Genomic DNA, 27,646 nt, shown 5'->3' on the forward strand with positions numbered 1-27,646 from the left:
AGAAAGTATGATTTATGCATAAATTAGCATAATTAATTCATATCAAGTAAAATCTCATTATTTTGGAAAATTTTACCATACAGCCTTGTAGATTACATCGCACACTACCAGCGTGCAAATTTTTGCGGCGGTCGCGCGATCGGCGGCCTAGATCTCAGGGGGGGGGGGTTGAATCAACCCCCCCCCCCGGCCACAGAACAGCCAAAAAAGCCCGGCCTAGTTAGGGTTTAATGGTTAAAAAATATTTTAACGGATGCATTCTTTTGATAATTACAAAAGTGCATGAAATGTCCAGTTTTCAGGCCATAATATATCATCAGATTTCTCGCGCTCATTAGGCATTAATAAATAAGATATTGATTTAATGATTAAATTGTCCCTTTTGTTTCATCTCGCGCTTAGCAAGAGGAATAGGAAGATATAGTCATCATTTTCATATGACGTTTTAAGGCTGTCCCGGTCCTATGTCAAAACTCAAATAATAATGAAAAATATCAGCTCTTTATTAAGTGCGATCCATATCCACCTCACAATTTTCCTACAAAGTGCTTGAAAATATAGCTGAAATTGACTCTTTTTTTCAGATCGGAATATCAAATGGTTTAAGCTCGCTTCGCGCTCGCTTTGATTTTTCATGATAAAAGATGTGTAGAATGCCTAGATTCTAGGTCTAAATCTTAAACACGTGCATGTTTATTCAGATATTCAACTTGTTCTCTATTTAAATCATTATCTAGTTTCAGATCAAAATATCAAAAATTTTCTGCTCGCGCTTGTGCTCGCATTATTAATGTAGAAAGATCCCCTATTACTCATCCTTTTCATGATTTGCAAAACATGAATAGAGTGTCCCGTTTTTAGGTCTAAATCTCGAATTTTTCTGCTCGCGCTTCGCGTTCGCATCAATTGTTTAGTTATATACCTATTATGTTTAAGTTACAAAAAGTGCTTAGAATTTCCATTCTTTAGGTAAAAATTTCAAAAAATTTCAGCTCGCGCTTCGCGCTCGCATTATTTGATTGTTGAAATATGTAACGTCTTCATGGCTAACTGCAAGCAGTCTTTAACAGGTACCTTTTCCATCAGTTCATTTCTGCTCGCACTTCGCGTTCGTAGTAATTATTAAGTTGCATACACATCTTTTTCAGGATAACAAACATTGCCCAGAATGTTCAAATTTTAGGAAAAAATACATAAAATTTCTACACAAACAAAAATTTGCTCGCGCTTCGCGCTCGCGTTATATAAATAAGGATTATGATATCATATATTTATGTTGATTTATAACAATAAAGCTAAGAAGTGACCATGAGGACTACCCCTTTAATGAAACAAACAAAAATCATCTTTGAGCGGCCGATCGGAGATTAACAAATGGCTTGAAAAAAAATCGCCCCCCCCCTATTGGCGAAGGCTGGATCCGCCCCTGTGGTCCCCCCTACTTTTCGGGACAGATTTCCGCCCATGCATTGTAGTACTCTACCTTGAGCATATTTATGTAACATCTTAGTCCAATTTATAAACGATTCCTTAAACTTGAATGTTTTAAACAGAAATGAGTGGTTCACATTGTCGAATGCTTTTAGAAAATCGAAAATAAATGATAATGCCACGGGAACTTTTAAATTTACAAGAGTCAATAATATCTTGAGCAAGCATAACATTTTCGGATGCCGATCTACCTTTAACATGTTTAATAAATCCACATTGATCAGTTAATAATGATGATAAAATTTTCTGTAAACGCATCGCTAAAACCCGAGCTGCAATTTTGTAGTCGATACTGAGTTAAGATATTGGTCGTCAATTGTCCAAAGATCATTTTTATAATAGAGTAACAACTGACTCCATACAGGGGTATGAAGTGATAATCTTTGAAGGGGTGGTGTCATCGATGAAGCATCAGGAAGCCTGGGCCATCCACTTCCAAATGCCTATGCGTTGACATTTCCCTGATAAAAAAAAACTCTCCATATCCTAATTGGAGAAAGGTACAGGTATGTACAGTTTATTTGCCAAAATAGAATGATATAATTTGGCATTAATACTATTTGGCATAAAGATAGAATGATTTTGAAATGTTTACATTATTGCTTATGACAAGAATTGAAAGTGTCATGGATGGATGACCGTCAGTAACATTTTTTTAATGGATTCTAACTCAATGAAGTGATTACACTTAAGCTGTCTTTTTCATTTCATTCATTCACTTATTTATTTATTCATTTTTCCAACAAAATTTATAATGCAATAATTACAATACTGAAATAAAACATATCAGAAAATATAAATGACATTCAGATTTATTCATTTTTATTCCCCATTTATATAAAATGTAGGCCCAATGGTGGGGGAGCTAAATTAGTGATTGGAGATAACATATGTTTTATTTGTTCTAACTAGGTATGATATCAAAAAACACAACCAATGGCACACATTAATTTCATGTTTCTGCATAAATTGTGAGTGAAATCATAAAGCCTACACTTCTGTTCCAAATGAAACGGATCACTCTATTAAGTGCCATTGATAATGACTGTTTTTCCCCAGAAGGTTCAGTAATGTTTCATCCTATTCGTTTCCTTTTCCCATATATTTTTTTCATCGGACATGGATTTCTTTGGGGGAGGGGGTCTTACCCCCCCCCCCCCCCGATCTGTATAGCAGTGGATAAAATTTTCTCAGATAGTGAATGTTCGTTTTGTGGGAATACTGAAGAAACTTACGAGCATCTGTTTTTTTTTTTTTTTTCATGTGAAAAGACGAGAGACGTATGGATAGATTGTGGTAACTTATTCAATATGTATGGAAAAAAAATGCCAGGTGGGTGGATATACACATTGGTGTTAAGCATTGTAATACAGGGAAGGAACATATAATTAATCACATTATTCTTTTAATTAAATATCTGATCTTTGTTTACAGCAGGACTAAGAAAAGACCACCAAGTCCGAACGAAATTAGAGAGAAGGTATTAGAAAATGAACGTGAAGAGAAAATTTTAGCAGTAACGCGGGGTAAATAATCAAACCATATTAGCAAATGGGAACATTTCCTTACAAAAGTATAGAGGAGACAGAGCTCTCGAGATTATGTTCGTTCATTATGGTGTTTTTCTTGTTTCAAACAGAACGCGGGCACCGTAGGCAAGGGCTTGTGAAGTGTGAGTGCTTGATCAGCGGCGTAACAGGGGTCGGTGGCCAGGGGGGGGGGGGGGGGCAAGATCCAAAAAATTCCCGGTCATATCATGGTATGAACAGGCGTAATGGTGTAATGAGGCGACTATTTTGAGAAGGCCAGATACAGCGTATCGGGCAGAATTTATCTTTAAAAACAGTTGCGAGCGAGCGAAGCGAGCGAGCAAAAATTTGGACCCTTTTTATACAAAAATCCAATTTTGTGATAGATTTTGACATGATATCCAGAAAATAATATATTTCACTCTTCTCTCTTTAGATTCCCTTTTTTGTGGTCTGTACGCCACTGTGAACAGGATTCTTTGTGGAAGTAGCGTGAAGAGTAAAAAATCACCTTTTCATGAGAATCTAACTTTGAGCTATTTTTTTACATTATATTCAGTAAATAAAATCATATCCTACACTTTTCCTTTGCTTTTCTTTCCTCTTCTTTTATGATTCTTGTTTGTAGAACTTTTGGGGCCATGGCCCAACCCTTCCATACGCAGTGCTGTGCGTTTGGGGTCCGGGCGGAGCTCCTGGAACTTCTTGATATTAAAGCCATTTAAACCTCGCAGATTGCCGCTATTTTAATCAAATCGCGGTCATATACAGAATATAGCTTTTACACAACACATTTATTCAACCCGGTTGCATAATGAACCAAATATTTTTAAGGGGCAAAACATAGCAATGTGGGAAAATTTGTAAAAAAAAAAGTCGCCAGCATGCAAAGCGAGCTGGAAAAAAAATTGCCAATTGAAATTAAATTCTTATTATGTGATAGCTTTTTCCATTATATTCAGCAAATATTGCATTTCATTGTTTCCATTCATTTCATTATACGTTGTCTCCTACAATTTCTTTTATTTTCTCTTGGGTGTGGTACCAAGATCCCCCCGCGCCTGTATGCCAGTGATTGATTGTGATTGAACGGGGGGGGGGGGGGGGCGTTATAGAGCCATTTGAAGGTTATAAATGAAAAAGCCCCTACTGTGTGGGGTCTGGGGCAAGCCCCGGTAGCTTATTTGCATAAAATTTAGCAAGCTTATAGCACATTGTTGTATGCAGTCGATCTTTTTTCCCGCTCTTTAATTTCAATCATCGGCAGCCCGGTCGTGTTATTATTTTTTTTCCTTGTCCCTTTTCTTTTCCAATTTAGCTTTTGACTAACCCTCTCTACTTTCGTTTCCCGCTATTGGTTGCCATTTTTTTCATCTTTTAATTAATTTCCCACCTTGCTATTGCATTACATAGGCCTATTTCGGAATGATTAGTTCTTTCTCAAATGTTCTTCTTTCGTACATTTTCCCGCTTTCCTTCCTTTTCCATTAAAAAAAAAGAAGTTTTTTCTTCGTTTTCTTTTCCCTTTCCCTTTCCCTTTCCTTTTCCTCCTTTCCTTTTCCCCTTTCCTTTCCCTTTCTTTCTCCCTCCTTTTTTTCTTTTTCCCGTTTTTCTTTTATTTTCCCGGTGAAATTTGCCAGGGGGGGGGGGCAACTTGCCCCCCTGCCCCCCCGCCTGTTACGCCACTGTGCAGAACCAGCTTTCGCCAACAGGATGGTAAGGAACTGAAAATGCTTTTTTATCCATCTTTTCCCCCCTACCAGGCGAAAAGTGCTGCTTTTTCTTTAAAGGTAAAATACAGAAATTATCAGTAGGTACAATACGGTGATATACTATAGGCCAATTTGATCCCCTTTCATCTAACATGTAAGGGACTGTAATCACCCCCTCGCCCCCCAAAGAAAACCAATAGTCTATACCCCTGAAACCCAGTAAGACTAATAGAGTAATATATATAGGCCAATTTCATCCCCTCTCCAATTAAATGTAGGGTTCTTGGAAGAACCCCCCCCCCCTTAAGCCAAAAAATAGTTTATACCCCTAAAACCCAGTAGGTACAATTCGGTAGTATATATAGGCCAATTTCGCCCCCTCTCAACTCAAATGTAGGGTTCTTGGAAGTAACCCCCCTTCCTCAAGCCAAAAAATAGTTTACACCCCTAAAACCCAGTAGGTACAATACAGGAATATATACAGGCCAATTTCATCCCCTCTCCACTCAAATGTAGGGTTCTTGGAAGTAACCCCCCTTCCTCAAGCCAAAAAATAGTTTATACCCCTAAAACCCAGTAGGTACAATACGGGAATATATATAAGCCAATTTCATCCCCTCTCCACTCAAATGTAGGGTTCTTGGAAGTAACCCCCCTTCCTCAAGCCAAAAAATAGTTTATACCCCTAAAACCCAGTAGGTACAATACGGGAATATATATAAGCCAATTTCATCCCCTCTCCACTCAAATGTAGGGTTCTTGGAAGTAACCCCCCTTCCTCAAGCCAAAAAATAGTTTATACCCCTAAAACCCAGTAGGTACAATACGGGAATATATATAGGCCAATTTCGCCCCCTCTCCACTCAAATGTAGGGTTCTTGGAAGTAACCCCCCTTCCTCAAGCCAAAAAATAGTTTACACCCCTAAAACCCAGTAGGTACAATACGGGAATATATACAGGCCAATTTCATCCCCTCTCCACTCAAATGTAGGGTTCTTGGAATTACCCCCCCCCCCCTTAAGCCAAACAATAGTTTATACCCCTAAAACCCAGTAGGTACAATACGGGAATATATATATTAAGCCAATTTCATCCCCTCTCCACTCAAATGTAGGGTTCTTGGAAGTAACCCCCCTTCCTCAAGCCAAAAAATAGTTTATACCCCTAAAACCCAGTAGGTACAATACGGGAATATATATAGGCCAATTTCGCCCCCTCTCCACTCAAATGTAGGGTTCTTGGAAGTAACCCCCCTTCCTCAAGCCAAAAAATAGTTTATACCCCTCAAACCCAGTAGGTACAATACGGGAATATATATAGGCCAATTTCATCCCCTCTCCACTCAAATGTAGGGTTCTTGGAAGTAACCCCCCTTCCTCAAGCCAAAAAATAGTTTATACCCCTAAAACCCAGTAGGTACAATACGGGAATATATATAGGCCAATTTCGCCCCCTCTCCAATTAAATGTAGGGTTCTTGGAAGTACCCCCCCCCCCCCCTTAAGCCAAAAAATAGTTTATACCCCTCAAACCCGGTAGGTACAATTCGGTAGTATATATAGGCCAATTTCACCCCCTCTCCACACAAATGTAGGGTTTTTGGAAGTAACCCCCCTTCCTCAAGCCAAAAAATAGTTTATACCCCTAAAACCCAGTAGGTACAATACGGGAATATATATAGGCCAATTTCATCCCCAATACGGGAATATATATAGGCCAATTTCATCCCCTCTCCACTCAAATATAGGGTTCTTGGAAGTACCCCCAGCCAAAAAATAGTTTATACCCCTAAAACCCAGTAGGTACAATACGGGAATATATATAGGCCAATTTCATCCCCTCTCCACTCAAATATAGGGTTCTTGGAAGTACCCCCAGCCAAAAAATAGTTTATACCCCTAAAACCCAGTAGGTACAATACGGGAATATATATAGGCCAATTTCGCCCCCTCTCCAATTAAATGTAGGGTTCTTGGAAGTACCCCCCCCCCTTAAGCCAAAAAATAGTTTATACCCCTCAAACCCAGTAGGTACAATTCGGTAGTATATATAAGCCAATTTCACCCCCTCTCCACTCAAATGTAGGGTTCTTGGAAGTAACCCCCCTTCCTCAAGCCAAAAAATAGTTTATACCCCTAAAACCCAGTAGGTACAATACGGGAATATATATAAGCCAATTTCATCCCCTCTCCACTCAAATGTAGGGTTCTTGGAAGTAACCCCCCTTCCTCAAGCCAAAAAATAGTTTATACCCCTAAAACCCAGTAGGTACAATACGGGAATATATATAGGCCAATTTCGCCCCCTCTCCACTCAAATGTAGGGTTCTTGGAAGTAACCCCCCTTCCTCAAGCCAAAAAATAGTTTACACCCCTAAAACCCAGTAGGTACAATACGGGAATATATACAGGCCAATTTCATCCCCTCTCCACTCAAATGTAGGGTTCTTGGAATTACCCCCCCCCCCCCTTAAGCCAAACAATAGTTTATACCCCTAAAACCCAGTAGGTACAATACGGGAATATATATAAGCCAATTTCATCCCCTCTCCACTCAAATGTAGGGTTCTTGGAAGTAACCCCCCTTCCTCAAGCCAAAAAATAGTTTATACCCCTAAAACCCAGTAGGTACAATACGGGAATATATATAGGCCAATTTCGCCCCCTCTCCACTCAAATGTAGGGTTCTTGGAAGTAACCCCCCTTCCTCAAGCCAAAAAATAGTTTATACCCCTCAAACCCAGTAGGTACAATACGGGAATATATATAGGCCAATTTCATCCCCTCTCCACTCAAATGTAGGGTTCTTGGAAGTAACCCCCCTTCCTCAAGCCAAAAAATAGTTTATACCCCTAAAACCCAGTAGGTACAATACGGGAATATATATAGGCCAATTTCGCCCCCTCTCCAATTAAATGTAGGGTTCTTGGAAGTACCCCCCCCCCCCTTAAGCCAAAAAATAGTTTATACCCCTCAAACCCGGTAGGTACAATTCGGTAGTATATATAGGCCAATTTCACCCCCTCTCCACACAAATGTAGGGTTTTTGGAAGTAACCCCCCTTCCTCAAGCCAAAAAATAGTTTATACCCCTAAAACCCAGTAGGTACAATACGGGAATATATATAGGCCAATTTCATCCCCAATACGGGAATATATATAGGCCAATTTCATCCCCTCTCCACTCAAATATAGGGTTCTTGGAAGTACCCCCAGCCAAAAAATAGTTTATACCCCTAAAACCCAGTAGGTACAATACGGGAATATATATAGGCCAATTTCATCCCCTCTCCACTCAAATATAGGGTTCTTGGAAGTACCCCCAGCCAAAAAATAGTTTATACCCCTAAAACCCAGTAGGTACAATACGGGAATATATATAGGCCAATTTCGCCCCCTCTCCAATTAAATGTAGGGTTCTTGGAAGTACCCCCCCCCCCCTTAAGCCAAAAAATAGTTTATACCCCTCAAACCCAGTAGGTACAATTCGGTAGTATATATAGGCCAATTTCACCCCCTCTCCACTCAAATGTAGGGTTCTTGGAAGTAACCCCCTTTCCTCAAGCCAAAAAATAGTTTATACCCCTAAAACCCAGTAGGTACAATACGGGAATATATATAGGCCAATTTCATCCCCTCTCCACTCAAATGTAGGGTTCTTGGAAGTAACCCCCCTTCCTCAAGCCAAAAAATAGTTTATACCCCTAAAACCCCGTAGGTACAATACGGGAATATATATAGGCCAATTTCGCCCCCTCTCCACTCAAATGTAGGGTTCTTGGAAGTAACCCCCCTTCCTCAAGCCAAAAAATAGTTTATACCCCTCAAACCCAGTAGGTACAATACGGGAATATATATAGGCCAATTTCATCCCCTCTCCATTCAAATGTAGGGTTCTTGGAAGTAACCCCCCTTCCTCAAGCCAAAAAATAGTTTATACCCCTACAAAGTAGTTTATACCCCTAAAAATAAACTACTTTACCCAGTAGGTACAATAAAAATAAAAATAAAAATAAAAATAAACTACTTTACCCAGTAGGTACAATACTGGAATATATACAGGCCAATTTCGCCCCCTCTCCACTCAAATGTAGGGTTCTTGGAAGTAACCCCCCTTCCTCAAGCCAAAAAATAGTTTATACCCCTCAAACCCAGTAGGTGCAATATATATATATATAGGCCAATTTGATCCCCTCAAATTAAGATGACCTTTGACCTTGTTCAGGTGACCAGCAATAAGTTGATATTAAAAGTAAAACTCGATTAGGCTTACCCTTACATTCAAATTTCTTGGGGAAAATACAATTATTTTGTTAAAATTTTTACCCTAAATGACCTTTGACCTTGATCATGTGACCTTCAACTCGGTCAGTGAAACTTCTGTTTCTGTTTCTGATCACCCTAATGCCAAAGTTTCAAGAAAAGATGCCAATATATCAAGGCTCAGCTTTAACATGCGAGACAAAAATGATGAAAACAGCTCAATCATATTTGAATATTTGCCCGTTTAGCAGTCCATACTATGCTGGGATGATTTGGCTGAAGTTGGAGGCCGGTAATGTATACATATATTTTACGCCCCTAAAACCCAGGATTACCGTAAAATGTCACTTTAGGTCTATGGCTTATAAATGCTATTGTAATTTACAAGTTACATTGAGTCGTGATAACATTTATTCAAAACAGCGATGATGGTTAACTAAAATTTCAGTGACACTGACGGATTTTCTAAGGAAAATTAAATGGAAATACATGCAAATTTACGATACAAATTCACAGATGTATTAAAAATTACAATTATATACTTACTGTCAGACTTTAGATAGCATTTATTCACAATTTACTGTAATATTTGTTATGACGAAATAAGATTTTCTTCATTGCCCAGCACAGCAGTTCAGCTGACACAGTCTCGATCTTGGATGGATGATGTGCGCATGCGCGGCGGCCGGTGGGTCTCTCTAGCTCTCGCTCGACGAAAGACTTCCGCATATCGTATACGGTACATCCTGCAATGCAAATACTTATTACTTATTAGTCTCAGGAATGACCGTCTATTTCAGAATGTCCGAGGTCAAGGAAATCTGTGAGTAGTGTATCAATAGGCTACCCAATAAGGAACACCGGCTGCCGGAACACCAATTTAGTAAGTATAAAAACTGGACATGTTGGAGCCTTTGAGGGATAATGTTCGGAAAAAATTGGTTGAACGATGTTTGTCTTTTCCTCGCCTCGGTCCCATACCCATAAATTGGTGTCCAGTTAATCATGTCCTTTTTTTATTCGGTTCGGGATATGTCCGTGGCTTTGGGGCTTGTTAAACTTAAAGGTCAAGTTCATACCAGAAAAATATTGATTTGAATGAATAGAGAAAAATCAAACCATCATAACGCTGAAAATTTCATCAAAATCGAATGTAAAATAGGAAAGTTATGGTAAAGTTTCGCTTATTTTTCGCAAAAGTCACACTTAGTCTTAGTTACATTCACAAGTCACATGCATATCACTGACTGTGCAGTGTGAGTCACAGTGTCAGTGATACGCATGTGTAAGTTACAACTCGGTGTTGTTGTTGTTCGTTTTGGGCCTGTGTTGTTCGGTGTCGTGCGAATGAGTCAGTCGATGATGTCCATCACTCACTATTTCTTTTGTTTTTCATTGTTTGAAATATACAATATTTCATTTTTTACATATTTGACAATAACCCAGAGAGCTCCCGCCCGCACAGCGGGCGGGAGCCCAGAAGCTTACCGTGTATTTTACCATTGTCACCGGACTAGGGTGATTTATGGTCTAAATATTTCTCCAAATGAATTGTGAAAACAGAAAGTATACAATTACCACGATTATATGGATGAAGGTCTAACGAGTGGCAGATTCCTGACATCTGAGCACAGTCTGGAACCTCAAAAAAACAAAGAGTTATCTCCTTCTACCCCGTCTCGATCGGCCATTTTTGTTAAAAATCGTAACAAAATGGCCGATCGAGACTGGGTAGAAGGAGAGAACTTTTCGTTTTTTTGAGCTTCCAGACTGTGCCCAGATGTCAGGAATCTGCCACTCGTTAGACCTTCATCCATATAATCGTGGTAATTGTATACTTTCCGTTTTCACAATTCATTTGGAGAAATATTTAGACCATAAATCACCCTAGTCCGGTGACAATGGTAAAATACACGGTAAGCTTCTGGGCTCCCGCCCGCTGCGCGGGCGGGAGCTCTCTGGGTTAATTTGACAATAGCCTTTTTTAGGGAACAAGTTGACCGAACCGAATTCTGGCAGTAGAGGCGCCGGTCAGCATATTTAAATTGGGATCGTCCCAGTTTACTGGAACTGTCTCAGTTTTCAAACTTTTATCCACACAAGAAATCTAGGAAAGTACATTCACCTGTCAAGCAACGTTCTCACCAGGTTCATTCTGATGCTTGGCGGCGCGAAGCGACGCAAGCTGCATAGCGGCCTCGATGCGTGCAAAGCACGCACGGGGGGAGGGTTCGCGGTAGCTATAAAAAATATAAATATCGACGAGCTTAGATTGCTGCTAAATGCACCACATTTTATGTCTATTTAATGCTTCTCCGGCCACACAGCCGTAACGGTTGTGCGAATTGCGATTGAATCAGAAAGGCAAGTACTGATGAAAAAGGTCAAAGGAAATCATTTAACTTCAATCTCATTTTTACTTACAGTTTATAGATTTATTCACATCGATGACAGCCCATGCCCCCCCCCCCCCTTGAGAAGCAAAATTAAAATTGGTAATGTAAAAATGCTTTTAAAACAGAAGTGTGCCACCCCCCCCCCCTTTAGAAATTGAAGACCTTTTTTTTTCTTTTTTTTTTGTTATTGTTGTAAAAATGAAAGTTGTGGGTTACAGATGATATGGCACGAGATACGATACGTTACGATGGCGAGTGGTTAAACTTACAAGTACAACACTGACAAGGGTTACGACTCACGAATGGGTTAATTACCGACGGTACAAGACACGGACAACAACTGATACTCACCTGACACTTGTACTCAGGATTCCACACGGTAGATATACACTCAGATAATCTCAGCATACTAATATCAGCTAGGATGCTTCTAGACCATGGCGCCGAGTGGGGAGCTACTGGGATGTCCTCACTCGATGGCGTCTCGGGGTCTTCTCTCTCTGGTGTCTGGATCCAATCTCCTTTGCACCAGCTTGTGTACGTGCTGTGCAACGCACACACGTAGCAGGCGTAGGAGCATATAAAGGCTCCTCCAATCAGGAGCGCTCCTCGCATGCACACAGCACACACACAGACTTAATATACATGAACATAGATCAATACATAGACTAATACACAAACTAATACATATAGGGTACTACAGGTACATGGCAAATTTACTACATTATTATTTTTTTTTGCTGAGAATTTCTGCATTAGGGGTCATAACTTAGGTCAACTATTGTGACTTTCAAGACATGGTTCCAATGAACATCGAATCATTCGATTGTTCTTTCAGGAAATAATTGAATGGTAAAAATGACATTCATCCCAGAAATATGCACTGCCTGTGCCTGATCGGAATGACAATGAGGGGACTGATGACATTACCCACTCGCTATTTCTTTTGTATTTTGTAATATGAAATATGAAATATTCTAATTTTGTTCCCATTGTCCTGTGAAACTAAAGTTTAAATTCTCCCTGAACATGTGGTATTACTTTTGTTTTACATATTATGAATCAGTCAAGTTGGTCCTTAAAAATGTCAAATCTGTTTAAATTGAAATGTGTAAAACTGTAATTCAAACAATAAAAAAAGCCAAAAGAAATAGTGAGTGAGGGACATCATTGACTCTCTCATTTACATATATTAGAGTGTCGTGCATATATACATATTAAATTGTTAAATCGTTAAAACTGTTAAATTGTGAAAACTGTTAAATTGTGAAAAATGAGCATAACTTTAACCTGTCATAACTTTCTTATTTCACATCCGAATTCGATGAAATTTTCAGTGTTATTTGCTTGATTGATTTTTCTTTAAATTCAAATCTACATTTTTTTGGGTAGACTGGACCTTTAAGGTTTACTTTTTGGGGGGTTTATTATCGTTTAGTCTAATATTATTAAACAATCTAAAGTAAATAAATTTATTCATTATCCATTTGGTTTAATGTGGCACTGATCCAGAGGGGCCTTGCTCCCCCCCCCCCCCCAAAAAAAAAAATAGAGGGAGAGAGAGTGAAAAGACGAAAATTAAAGAAAGGGAGGAAATAGGGGAAAGAACTGAAATAAAGTTTTAAAAAAAAACAGATCCAGGTGACTGGAAGGTCCTCCCCCTCAAAAAAAAGGAAGAGAGACAAACACAAATGCAGAAGAAAAACAGGGTAAAGGGGGAGATAGAGAGGGGGGAAAGAAAAAATTTAAAAGGGGGAGAAGAAAGAACTGAATTAAAGATACAGAAACAGATTTTTTTTTCCTCCAAGACAATATGTGGGTAATTATACCTCTTTTCCAGTCTGATCCACTAATATTTCTCTCAATTTCCTCCCTGGTTCGTATATTTTTTTCAGGAGAATCCAATGTTTCACTTCTCAAGGATTTTCCACCTCAAGCGTTTCTTTCTGGGAGACTGCCAAGCTACAAGGAGAGTCTTCTCTTGCTTCCATCCATCTTTGAATACCTCTCTGCTATCAAGCTCACCCCCTTCCTTGCTGAACCCTTGGATTTCCAGGAGAATGGCATCAGGAAATGGTAACACTTCCCTCATTGTCCCCCAAGACTTTGATTACTTTCTGGTCCTGGATTTTGAAGCAACCTGCTTGGATAATCAAAAGATAGAACCTCAGGTATAGTCATCTCACTTGGTCTAGAATACCTTGTGAAGTCATGATTCATGGCATTTTTACCAATTTTGTGACATTGGTTGGAACTGTCTTAGGTCACATGACGGGTTTAGAACAATCACATGTTTAGATTGGTATTATGATGGATATAATTTTACCTTATTGCCACTTTGTCTAATACCTGTGTGGTTGGGGTCACTTTTTTAGCCTTGCAAAAATGATTACACTTAGTAGTATTATACCAAGTGATAATTAGACCAAATGGCCTTGAGACCTTTTAGCAATTAGACCAAAAAGCATTGAAATTTATAGAAAATGGGGTTGGGAAGAAAAGGGAATCGCTCCAATGAAGAGTAAGACAGCACATTTTATACCAAGCATGGAAGAGCTTGGGATGATCTATCCTCACTGCTTGATCTCAATTCATAAAGACAGTTTAAATTGAACCCATGATTTGTACATTGTTCTAATAATTTATGTATGCATGCTGGCATGGATCCTAGTCTACAAGCACAGACTCATATTTGACACATTAACAAATTAAACAGGTCTCAAGTAAAGACTAGACACCAAAGGCTCTGTCTGTGTCAAATAATTTGGTAGAGCTAGCCACAGTACATAGTGAATCTAGTCTCATTACTTCAGACTCTGCATTATGCAAATCATGAAAACCAAGGGTCTGTGCCTGCAGACTACATGGTCCGTATTCTGAAGTCAGGTTTAACTTAGACCACGGTCTAAGTCGGTGCTAAAATTATAGGGAGCCAAGAATTAAAAAATTAAGTTGATATTGTATATTTCTTAGGTTCATTGTTTTGTTTCCTTTTGCTTTTATTATGAAGAAAAATGCTTCAGTTATCATTCCCAGACAATTATGAACATTTTGGGTGTTGTATGAGTTAATAAAATTGGATGTGTCCTGTTAGGGCTTTTTGCCCCAATTGGCTCTCCAAACTTAAACCACGACTTTAACCTAGGGTTTAATTTAAACCCGAGTTCAGAATACGGGCCCATGGATCCAGGCAGTGGTGCTTGTGACCCCCTCCCCCCCCCCCCACCCCAATTTTGACCCAAACCTGTGTACAAATAGATGAATCATGAATTCAAACCCTAGTAAGAAACAGGAATTCATACCTTTTGGGCACTCAATTAGTCTCAGATCACATGATCAAGGTCAAAGGTCAATCAACTTGGTATTTTGAATGTGAATTTATATGAATAGTGTTTTTGGAGAAAAAAATCTTTATAGTTGTTTACCAAGTCAGCACTGCTGTTACAATATATATTAATTGAATCGCATGATGCAGGCGATACTGACAGAGGGAATCTGCTTTTATAGTTTACAGTAGATTCTGACTGGGAGATGGTGGCCCTATGAATTACATATATGTGCTACCAGGCTTTGCCCCTGTAACTGTAGATGAAAAGCCACACCCGTTCATATTTTTATATTTTACATAATGGCTTTGATAGACCTTGGCACTCATACATGTAGTTTCTTCTGGAAAATGCATGAAACTTGCTTTGTTCAGTAGATTATCAGCTTTTGAATGGTATGTGATTTGTCAATTTCACTCTTAGGTCAGGGGCCCGTCTTACAAAGAGTTACGATTGATCCAATCAACCGTAACTCTATGGAAATCCATCAGTGTCATAATTTTTTCTACAGAAAACTTGCAAAATGTCCTTTTGCAAAGGCGATCACACCAAATTGTCAAGAAATCAATGAATTTACGGATATACATTCATACCTAGATTTTTTTTAACAAACGTGCATTGTATATGTTGACTTTGCTGGCTTTCCATAGTTGCGATTGATCGGATCAATCGCAACTCTTTGTAAGACGGGCCTCAGGGGTCCGTTGCAGAAAGAGTTGCGTTTAAACGCAAGTCAAAAAAATCAATCGCAAGTCCCTAATGCGCGTTGTTAATTGGTTGAAAATCAAGTTGCGCATGATTTTTAGAGTTACGCATGATTTTTAGAGTTACGATTGATTGCAACTCTTTCTGCAACGGGCCCCTGGTCTGGTTTGTTAAGTCAGAAATCAGACATTTTAAACTTATAAATAGTAAATCTATTATTTTAATGTACATGTCCTTTATCAGTAAATACAATTGATGAAAATAATATCCAGAAAAAAGAACAAGTTATATACTGGAGGGGAATAAGTTTAAGGTAAATTCATGTTCCATGGAATTTATTCATTGGAGTACACTCTTAAAATAATTTTGAGCAAATTCACAAAATTATATTACATTATTTTTTTAATAGGAAGTGATTGAATTTCCTGTTCTTAAAGTTAGTGGTAAAACTTTCCAGACAGAAGCCACATTTCATCAGTATGTTGAGCCACAGGTTCATGGTGTCGGGGAATTCTGCACAAGGGTAAGTGTGAAATGTTTTGCATGAATATGCTACATTTAATTTCAAAATATAGTATACAAATATATCATGTCTTCCGAGGATCTACATGTAGCAAAAACTAAGGGTAATGAAGAGAAAATAGTAACTTTTTTCCCCAGGGGCAACTTTCTATTAAATTACTATACCTGAGGCTTGCCAAGGGTATAATAAATTTGATAGAAGTTGGTCTTAAGGGAAAAAAGTGACTATGGGTATTTTATCTCTCTTCATTTCCCATTTGCTGGATCCAAGATAGGCATGGTGTATTTGTTTTATATCCCTTCTATATGTTAGAACTGTAGATCTGGATCAAGTTCATCTACATGAAGATATAATCTGAACTATTGAATTCAAATCAGATCTAGCTAACATTAGACAGTCACTAGCTAGACCTAGGTCCTAGTTCCTAAGTTTCATGCTAGCCAGTGCCAGTTCTTGTGTAGGCTGTGCGCAGCGTCTACCCGTCTCCAGTTATTGAGAGGTACATGTCCGGCTAGCTAGCGCGCCGCTGCGATCATGCCGTACCGCTGCAGTTTTACTCAAGATGTAGCACGCAAGATTATTTTGCTGGATCTTGACTCACCTTGTCTTTTTTCTTAACAAGTACATGTATCCTGTTTGAAGGTGCTGAATATTATGATAAAGCGATCGAAACTCGATAATCCAAACAGATGGCCGTCATTGATTAGAATTGTATCTTCTGCATGATAATTCATAATAAGAAGTGATTTTGCATTGGCTTATTAGTTTTCGGTACTGCCACGCTGGTAAGTCAGTCTTTCAAATTGTGCAGCGCATGCAATGCTGATATGCTGCACTGGGTGCAGTCGCGTTGGCTGCATGCACTCACTGCCACAGACAGTTATGCTATACCGGCTGCTCCGCGTGCAGGTGAGTATATCACACACAGCTCTGTGCTGGCGTAACCGGGAATTTGATGGATAGGGAAAATTATTACCGTTATATCATGAAAACAGTCCCTTTTCTCATGCTCTCAGCTTTTGTAGTGAAAACTATACTTTTGAGATGTGCTGTAAGAGTCCATTGCAACAAACTTAATGTAAGGGATATAATATGTTTTAAATGCTAGACGCCATTTAGAATTTAATGACGACCATTTTATGTTTTTTTTTTTTTTTTTCATTTTATTTTGGACCATAAAAAGCAAATTACCTGTATATAAAATTTCCTTTCCGCTCCATGAATTGGTAAATAAAATGATAAAATTACATTGACTTGAAGTTCAAAATATACATGAAAATATTAAATTGATGAAAAGTTATTATGAAATAGGTGAATTACAAAAAAAAATGTATATTGAAGTTATAGAATTTTATTTCATTTCACAAGTTATCAGATGCTTCAAATTAATTTTTAAAAATATTTTGTTTGTTTATCTACCCCAGCTTACAGGAATCACACGTGACATGGTAAAAAATCAACCAACATTTGCAGATACTTTGAAGGTATGTTATTTGATATTTTTGCACGATTGATAAAATATTTATTAGTTGTTCTGCTTGGTGTTGTAAGGCAGATTACAAAACTATTGCACACCAAAAAAAAAAAAAGAATACCCCTGAAAAATCGCCTCTTCTATTACAGATAATTATATGACAATGTTCAAATTGGCTTGGTACAATCTAGTGGATTTTCAAATATATTTAAGTAATTCTTACTTTTATGTGTATGTAATAAATCTTTTTATCAATTAGTAATGTTTCAGTTTGCTTTATAGTCCCCAATAAAAAAAAGAGTCCAATGAGAACCATTGAGTATCTTGAATAGTGATTTAACTTAAAAATAGGTATCACGCATTAATTGTATCTTATTTTGATAGGCCTACACTTGTATCTTATTTTGATACAAAGTGTTTGTAGTTATTTATTTTTTGTTTTGTTTTTGTTCCAATAGTCATTTCACATATGGATGGAGAAGGAAGGCCTTATAGATCCAGACATTAAATTCATATTTGTCACGTGTGGAGACTGGGATCTGAAAACTATGTAAGGGAAACATATTTTGAATACATCCAATAACTTACCTGTGTTTTCAGGATGGCTATGTATTTCTATATTAATAGTTCTTGAATGCTGCCAATTGCCTTTTTAGTTAAAAAAAAATATATATTGATTTATATTGAATTTCATGTAAATGTATTTGATGATTCTCATATGATTGAGTGTCAGATTTTAGAGAAAGAGAAATTATATATGCTTTGGAAATGGGAAACGGGAAACAATTATTTGACGATTTTTCAGCATTTTTTTACCTGTAGGTTGTAATCATTTTACAACATATGAGCTTGAGTAAATGAACAAAATGTATGATATATAAATGCTACCATAAATGTTATGTGCAAAGGACTAACCTATTTCATTTGGCTTTTCAGTGAATGTTATTGATTTTTTTTAATGATGCTGTTGTGCTAAGACAGTTCATATTGCCACTTGGTGTCCACCCACTTTGTCTACTTTTTTCCATCCCATTGGTCTAATCCTAATTTGTATATGACTAGTTGATCATTAGACTAAATGAGAGTAGACCAAGTGAAGGTTAGACCCCGGGGGGGGGGGGGGGGGCACTCGACCAAAAAAGTGGTAGGGGTGTGCCGCGGGCGAGACAAAAAACGGGGGCCTTGGAGCGGGCTTATTGTAAAAGGAGGGTCCTCGGAACGGGCTTCGGAACTACAAATGTTTGTGAAAACAGGGGTCCTTGGAACTAGTGGATCGCCAGCGTGTGAGTGCGTATGCATCCCTATGGAACGGGCATGCGTGCATGATGCAGCTAGCGCGGCCTCCGCCGGGTGCGCTCGCGCAGAGGCGATGGTCGAACATCGCTCTGCGGCCGCTTTTCACCAAAATTGCAGCTCACTGTAGCAGATCAATGCGACCGGAACGGCGTAACGAAAAATATGCGACGCTCTGGAGCGGATTTCTTTTTTCTTTTTTCTCGATAAGAAGAAAATGCTATGCTTTGGAGCGGCTTTCTTTGTTCTTTTTCTCAATAAGACAAAAATGCTATGCCTTGGAACGGAAATTTGAGTGTAAAAATGGGGGTCCCCTCCGCGGCACATACCCACTATGCATTATATACTGAGTGCCCCCCCCCCCCCCCCCCCGGGGGTTAGACCAAATTGATGGTTGATAAAGCGAATTTAACTAGGGGCGGATCCAGAATTTTCCAAAAGGGGGGGGGGGGCACATTTTTCCAAGGAAAAATTTGACAAGCAGAAAAAAAAGGTCTTCACTTCAAAAAGGGGGGCACACTTCTGTTTCAATGGCATTTTTACATTACAAATTTTAATTATGCTTCTCAAAAGGGGGAGGGGCACGGGCCAACTGTGCCCCCCTCCTTGGATCCACCAGTGAATTTAACCTTGATAATATTGTAATATGACGATTCAACCATCTGATAGTACCCCAATTGGGATACAAACCATATAAAACAAATTGTGAGTGGAAGTCTTTAAGCTGTTTTTAATTGTGAACTTGCAGGTTGCCAAGCCAATGTGCCCATTTTGAGCTTCCATATCACTCATACTTCAGAAGATGGCTTAACATTAAGAAGGTAAGCTTTCAATAATGGAAGTGGGAGTTCTACAAATAATACACCTCATTGAGGGTGTTAGTAAGAATTATAAGCAATAGGTACCTTTGGAACAGTATAGACTTTTCAAAGGTAAAATGTGTGTGTAATTTTTTCAATGCCCAGGCAGAATGTGTATTATATGTTTTATAACAACACTTCTCAACCTTTTTGTCTCACCTGCGAAGCAGAGTGAGACTATAGGCGCCGCTTTTCCGACGACGGCGGCGGCGTCAACACCAAATCTTAACCGAAGGTTAAGTTTTTGAAATGACAGCATAACCTAGAAAGTTTATGGACCTAGTTTATGAAACTTGGCCATAAGGTTAATCAAGTATTACTGAACATCCTGCCTTAGTTTTGAGTCACATGACCAAGGTCAAAGGTCATTTAGGGTCAATGAACTTTGGCCAAATTGGGGGTATTTGTTGAATTACCATCATAACTTTAAAAGTTTATGGATCTCATTCATGAAACTTGGACATAAGAGTAATCAAGTATCACTACACATCCTGTGCAAGTTTCAGGTCACATGATCAAGGTCAAAGGTCATTTAAGGTCAATGAACTTTGGCCAAGTTGGGGGTATTTGTTGAAATACCATTATAACTTTGATTGTTTATTGGTTTAGTTCATACAACTTGGACATAAGAGTAATCAAGTATCACTGAACATCCTGTGCAAATTTCAGGTCACATGACCAAGGTCAAAGGTCAATGAACTATGGCCATGTTGGGGGTATCTGTTGAATTACCATCATAACTTTGAAAGTTTATGGATCTGATTCATGAAACTTGGACATAAGAGTAATCAAGTATCACTGGACATCCTGTGCAAGTCTCAGGTCACATGATCAAGGTCAAAGGTCATATAAGGTCAATGAACTTTGGCCAAATTGGGGGTATTTGTTCAATTACCATCATATCTCTGTAAGTGTATTGGTCTAGTTCATAAAACGTGGACATAAAAGTAACCAAGTATCACTGAACATCTTGTGCGAGTTATAGTAGGTTTCAAAGTCAGCACTGCTGCTATATTGAATCGCGTGATGCAGGTGAGACCGCCAGAGGCATTCCACTTGTTTTCTCTCTATGGAGCTTCTCATGGCCAACCAGTGGGCCGCGTTCCGCCGGTTGAGAAGCGGTGTTTCATAAGATACTTAGTAATGCGGATTCTTGTTATTTGATAAACAATCCTCTTCTCAAAGCCAAGACTGGTCAATAAAACTAGTCATTAGTATCAGTCATTAGCAAGACTGTTTACATGATGATAGATTACAGCCAATCATATGATTATGATCCGTATCGCCATGTTACAACGCAATATACATGTAGACATAAGTCAAAACTTATGCATAACTTATTGATTTGGCACAGTTGTTATCAGACCCTTCAGCACAAGAAAGTGCAATATTTAAATCAATTATGATTCGGAAGCATGTTGTTGCCACAGACCTTGGTTCCGTTGCATAAAAGTTACTATTATAATGACTTTGCCATCCAATGGTATCTACCATGGTAACAATGCTCAACAGCCAATCAGAATCAAAGTCTTCAGGAAAGATACCATTGGCTGGCAAAGTTACTGTAATAGTAACTTTTATGCAATGGGGCCCTGCAATCGATATCACTTGTAACAGTTGGTATTATCTTTGATATTGCAGAGCACTGTTTAATTGTGAATTTTCAACATGTTTAGCTCTATGTTAGCAGCACAGTTCTTTTGGTGCCCTTTGTAGTTAAAAGTGACAATTGAATATCAATATATATTTTGTTTGTTTTTAAACAGGCTTATGCTACAGTGACTAGTCACTACCCCAAGGGAATGATGCAGATGTTAGAGAAACTAAACATTCCACATGTCGGCAGGCATCATAGTGGCATAGGTAAGCTGATTAACAATAGAGGGAGCTATTATGGTATGAGGGGAAGAAATAAGAGAAGACAATAAGGATGGGAGGAGGAAAAAAAAAATGGGAGCAGATCTAAAGAATAAAAATGCAAAATAAAAAACGGGATACATTTTGAAAAATTATTGTTGGAAGGCAATCATTGCAAGAAGGGGAATTATAGTGGAAAGGGGATGGAAAAGAAGGAAGACAAGATAATAAGAAGGGAATGATGAAGAAAGAAAAATGGGCGCAGTTAGAAATGGAGAATAGAAACAGAAAGGGGTTAAGAAAGAGAATTGACAGAAGATAGGGATATGGAAAAAAAAAAAAAATTGTATTATTATTGGAATTATTTACAAGAATGTAAAGAGATTTAAATTTGATAAAGCTGTATAGTGAACAGGCGGTACAATAATACCTCAGTCACAATTCCTCTACGGCCGCCGTACAGCATATCCAAAACAGCTGTTTTACTTAATACTATTTAACCCATCCATATGTAGCTGGTGCAAAAATGTTAAAACGGCTACTTTCGGCTGGCCATGCGGCGGCTGAAGGGGAAATGTGACTGAGGTATTAGTTCAGAGATTAATATTGCTTCATTTGCTTGTGAATAAAAGTATTTGTTTTGGCCCATGCAAAGAAAGTATACATACGTTGTCATTGATCAGACCTCCATGAGATAGCATAATGAATGGTAATCTACCCTCTATTCAAGCAGGCTCTAATATGCCTTTTGTTCTGCATTAACCATTATTATCTTATAAACACCTATACCCATCCTGGTATTGATTTTTCAACTGGCAAATAACAATATAGCTAAGCCATGAGTTAACATAGCCAAATCCCCTACCTTTCAACCACCAATTTTGTATCAGTTTCCTCACATATGAAGCTATTTCTTACTATCGGAGTCTTAACATTTTGAATTCTAAATACATACACGGCTGTATTGAACCATATAGGATGTAGGAATGCAACTGCAAATTTGATTTACCCTTGCAAGTACAGTTAAATTTGCCTAAGTCATATCTCTTGGAGTCCCAGAAATCTGTTTGAATTGGCGAAATTCAGCCTACAGAAGATAAATAATTGATGCATAATCTGATCTCACAAATTGCCTTGGCTTAGGCAATTGTTCAACATAATAGAAAGTAAATGCAGAGTTAATTGTATGTGATCAACTGGAATTTTATATTTAAGAGACTAGCTGATCTTATTTACATGCATGTGCTTGAGTTATTTTGTCTACATCTCTTCCGCTTACTTTCTCAGATGATTGCCGCAATATCGCCAACATTCTCCAAGCTCTGGCCCACAGGAGATACAAGTTCAAGCAAACAGGAAGTAGATGACGGGTCTCATTCATCTTGACCCCAGGGTCACGTAAGATGACTTCCATGGTCAGTGTCTTTTGCTGGACACCAGAGACAATTCTTAGTTTCTAAAATTGTGAAGTGCCAAGTACAATGTGGACAAGGAGTTCTTGTAACACAAGAGAGGTCCATTCTGTTCACCTTCATTCAAAACCTGAGGGGTGGAGATCTGCCTTCATCTCAGTTAACAATGTCCTTTGGCTAATTTAGTAGAGCCAAGAAAATGTAGAGTTGTTTGTCATTTCTGCCTAGGGCCCTGTAACATAAAGTTTAGCGATTGGTTATTGGGTTAATTTTTACAATTGATCGTAACAATGATTATTGCAATCAATTTGTAAATCAACCAGTGATCAATTACTAAACTTCTTGTCAGAGGACCCAGGTGATATCTATTTCATAAACTATATTAAAGGGATTCTCCAGGCTGAAGATATTCATATCTCAATAAACAGAGTAAAATCCTGAATATTTGATCAAAATCAGATAACAAACAACAAAGCTATTGAATTTTAAAGATTTGCATTATTCCGATGAAACAGTTCTAGGGATGTCTTCATGAATATTCATGAGATGGACTGATGATGTCATATTCCCACTAGTTCTTTTGTGTTTCTTCTACCAAGAACTAAAACAATTGGATTGACAACTGATTAAAGTGCATTAGTTATTTATTACTGCAACTTATTTCACCATAATGGAGACACATCACTTACACATTTATGAAAAAATGAAACAATTATGATTTCATTTAATAGCTTAAGAAAAAGGAAAGTGAGGATGTGACATCATCAGCCCACCTAATTTGAATATTCATGAAGACTTGCCTAGAACTGTTTCACCGGAATAATGCAAATATTTAAAATTCAATAACTTTGTTACTTGTTATCCGATTGTGATGAAATTTTCAGCATTTTGCTCTGTGAATTTTACTCTATTTATTTATATATAAATATATTCAGCCCAGAGTATCCTTTTACTGTGGGGGGCTGACTCAGCCCCCCCCCCCCCCGACATTTTTCATGATAAATCTGCCTCGCAAATTTGTTTGACTGCGTCGCTTGCTGACTTTGGACTTTTTGCAACTTTTGAGATCAAATTTGTAACCCACGGGAACGCGGCTCCAAAATTATGCAACATTTCGTAAGTGCATGCATACCCAAAATTTCTCCAAAAAATGATTTTGTGTACAAATCCAATGCAAATAGAGTTTTTAGCAAAAAAAAGAAAATCATTTTTTTTTACTGATTGAAATCAATTAATTTCATCTTGTTTATGGTCAAAATAAAGTCCCTGACAATTTCCATTGAAAAAAACATTGAAAAACAAAGAAATACATAGGAAATTTAGAAAATAATGAAATACATAAGAAAATTAATGTGATTTAAAAAAAAAATGAGTACATTTGATCAGATTCCTATAAAGAGTCTTTGAACCCAAAATTAGCATTTTAGGGGCATTTTTTTAGTAAATTAGAGCAAACTTTTGATTTTACACATAATTAGCAATGAGATTTGTTTGCAGAATTTGAACTTATACATGTAGTTGTATAGATTATGCCATGGGTAATGCGCGTGCCAATTTTTGACACGATCGCGCGATCGACGGCCGAGTTCATAAGGGGGGCTTAATCAGCCCTCCCCCCAGTCTTCTTCGGCGTCAAAATAGCCCAGTCTATTTAGGATTAAACATGAACAACTCCTGAAAGTCTGTTGTTTTTACACAACCTGCCTAGTCTAAAGGCCACCGCACACCTTACGACCCGACTGGTCTGCGACTGAGTGAGGGAAGATGAATCGCAAGGTGGTCATAAACCTCAACACTGCACACCTTGCGATCCGACTGCACTGTCTTCGACTCGCGCATGTGCTGTTTAATCAAGGATGGAGATGTCTGTTGGATGTACATATTCATGAGGTTTCTTTCTTTCTTTCCTTTTTTCAAAATAAATTACAATATAAATCAAACAAATCAACAAGCTATTTACATGACCAAACAGAGCAGCACTTAAGTATGTATAAGTTTGTAGCACCGGATTTTTACTTATCGACCTATTTTCTAGGTCATCTAGCTTGGTGAACAGATTCTGATTCTCTTTCTTTAACTGGTTTTCATTCTCCTTGAGGCCCTCAATCTCAAATTCATGTTCTTTGAGTTTATCACCAACTTCGCCAAGTTTTAGGTCTTTTAGAGACTGGAGCCCCTTGATGTTAGCTTCCATACGCTTTTCAAAGAACTTAACAAACCATTTGGGCGGGATACTGTCTGACTGTAGGTCTAGGCTACGTTTTGCATTACTGGCCACGGAGACGGGCCCCACGTTGGCCGTCATCGTCTTCTCGCACCGACTCACTTCTCTATGAATGGGACTATCACTAACTTTCAGTTTTTTAGTTAATGGTGAATATTTTTTCCTGAGGTTTACTTACACTGTCTGGTGAGCTCATTATTCGATCAAAGTAATTTATGGCAAATCAAAGGTCCATGTCAGTCCACTTATAATCAATCACCTTGCCACAAGGGCGGGCCTTAAACTCAAAGTGTGCACCGAAAATGCACGTTTTCAATGCAACATCACGTTTAGCCACGTTGATCACTATCCTCTGTACCTTTAGATTAGATGTTGAATGACGTGCCTTTACATTAGGCTCAAGGAAAGTCAGAGCCTTCAACACCCACACCTGTCTCGATGTGTACATCTTAGCTCCTGATCCACTTGGTGATTGTTTTAGTAACCGGCTATATTGTGTCCTCAACGTACTCATTCTTGTGGCAATTTCTTTAAAGTCACAACAGAAAAACAAAATAGGAAGAAATATAATAAATTTTTTTATTGTTAACAACTCACAATCGGTAGTCCGTTGCGACAGTATGCGGTGCCGGTCGGTATCCCAGCCTGTCACAAAGATTATCGGATAGATATCACAAATATATTTACCTGAACAACCCACCACCATCTTGATTACTTTTTCCCGAGCATCCCGGTTACTGAAGGCCGTGTCGGACATGGCCTACAAACACCTTTTCTCCACCCATATCTACACTAATTTCTCCTCCATGATGTAGGGCACCCACTGATCGCAGCTATCTTGCAGGTGTGACATCACATCAATGCCGCTGTCTGATTGGCTGGAAGTTGGATTGAGCTTGCGATCCAGTTTTAAGGATTTGACATGTCAAAATAAGTCAAATCATGATTTTCCTTGCGATTTGTCTCTTACCTGACAAGAGCTGTGACGTCACATTTCCCTTCATCCAGTCGCAGACCAGTTGGGTTGCAAGGTTTGCGGTGGCCTCGACAAATAAGGTAGATGGGAGGCTAAGTCTTTGATGGAGTTACTCCAAACTTGTTCCCATTGCCGAAAGCCTAGATTTTTAGTATCTGTTGAATTTTGAGTTGTACATGCATTATAGTCCGAGGTTGTCCTCGAGTGCCATCTTGTTTTTGTAAACGTACAAGCATACTTTTAGAAGAATACATTTATGTATGAAAAAAGATCTAGTCCCAAGTCTAAAATTCACATCTACATGTTTTTCCAATCTATCCCCTGCATTGATTTCAGTGTGAAGACTACTTCAGTTATCAGAACAGTGAGCACTGGAATTTAATGAATTATTTAATCCTTAATCATATTTTTATGTAGAACGTTCATGGGTGGTGTTCTCACAAGTGTTTCAATCCACACTGCTATGGAAAGCTAGTGTTAATATTTCATTAGTTATATTCTCGACAAATATAATGTGCCATTTAATTAATTGGAATTCGTTCTGTACTCATCATTTTCTTCCAACTTCATAGCGAAAGTCAATTTTTGACAATTGAATGTGGCAGGATAAAAATAATTCATACTTGATGAATGAGATGATAAATGGCACTTGATAAAACTGTGGTCAAAGTTAACATAGGGTTAACTAAACCATGGCTATCAGAATACAAACCCATGTGAAACAATTCAAAGCTCTAACCAGGAGTTAAAATGTAGACATGACTATGGTAACTTCACCATTATGGCTACCATCACCATGGTAACATGGTTCAGTAGCCAGTCACAGTGAAGGATCCCATATGCAGAGCTGCCAAGTTGTATTTTGCATTTTCAGTATTCTTATCCCCCAAAATCTGTATTTTTACTGTGTAAAATGCTTGGCGCACTTGCTCATCACGGCGCTCAAGCTGCATGCAAACTAAAATGCACACTGCTCTTGCAGATGAAAAAAAAAACATTGAAACTTGTGTATATCTCACCCTGGTTTTTACAAAATGATTCAAAAAATAAAACAAGTTACCTGAAATTACATTGTGAAATAGAGACATATAGAGATGATTTTTCTCAATAAATTACGATTTTGTAAATAAAAAAATTAAAAAAAAAAATTTAAGAAAAAACGTACTGCCGTATGTTGGTTGCAAAAACGTACTAAATACGGCTAAAATGTACTGGTTGGCAGGTCTGCATATGGTAGTTACAATAATTACCTGCTAGTTTTGTTTGGTCTTTATGAGATGGCAATTTCCTCAACATGTTAACTGTTTTGTGCCAATAACCATGATATGATGTGATGAATTGAATCTTGAATATTTTTTTAATGGAAGAAGTGATTGAATGATTTACAATGCAAGTACAAGTATTATATGGATTTAATAAAATTCTATTGACAGTATGGAGTGTGTACTAATAATTGTTTGTGTTCAGTTGGTTAACTTTAATTACTTCCATCTCTTGGGATAGATGAATATACTTGCACAGCCAGCCTATTTTACCTGAATTAAATCGGGAGCTTTCAAGAACAACAAAATGCCCAAACAAGAGAAGATGCCGATGACAGTCAATCT

General features: G+C 38.2%; 1 protein-coding gene across 1 annotated transcript; it reads left to right on the plus strand.

Annotated features, from left to right (window-relative positions):
* Window positions 1-9,407: 9,407 nt before the first annotated feature.
* Window positions 9,408-27,163, plus strand: LOC129271241 (ERI1 exoribonuclease 3-like). The gene is made up of 8 exons (XM_054908624.2): window positions 9,408-9,876; window positions 13,285-13,560; window positions 15,830-15,943; window positions 17,368-17,427; window positions 17,876-17,967; window positions 19,459-19,531; window positions 21,337-21,433; window positions 22,715-27,163. The coding sequence occupies exons 2-8, from the start codon at window positions 13,294-13,296 to the stop codon at window positions 22,792-22,794; spliced, it is 783 nt and encodes a 260-aa protein (XP_054764599.1). The 5' UTR covers window positions 9,408-9,876; window positions 13,285-13,293; the 3' UTR covers window positions 22,795-27,163.
* Window positions 27,164-27,646: the final 483 nt, after the last annotated feature.

This window comes from Lytechinus pictus, chromosome 11, assembly GCF_037042905.1.
Source record: "Lytechinus pictus isolate F3 Inbred chromosome 11, Lp3.0, whole genome shotgun sequence".
NCBI classification, from domain to species: Eukaryota; Metazoa; Echinodermata; class Echinoidea; order Temnopleuroida; family Toxopneustidae; genus Lytechinus; species Lytechinus pictus.

Coding starts and splice junctions, on each gene's coding strand:
- LOC129271241 (XM_054908624.2), top strand. CDS start 13,294: ATGTTTCACTTCTCAAGGATTTTCCACCTCAAGCGTTTCTTTCTGGGA. Junction 15,944..17,367: donor TCGGGGAATTCTGCACAAGG/GTAAGTGTGAAA, acceptor TATCTACCCCAG/CTTACAGGAATCACACGTGA. Junction 17,428..17,875: donor CATTTGCAGATACTTTGAAG/GTATGTTATTTG, acceptor TTGTTCCAATAG/TCATTTCACATATGGATGGA.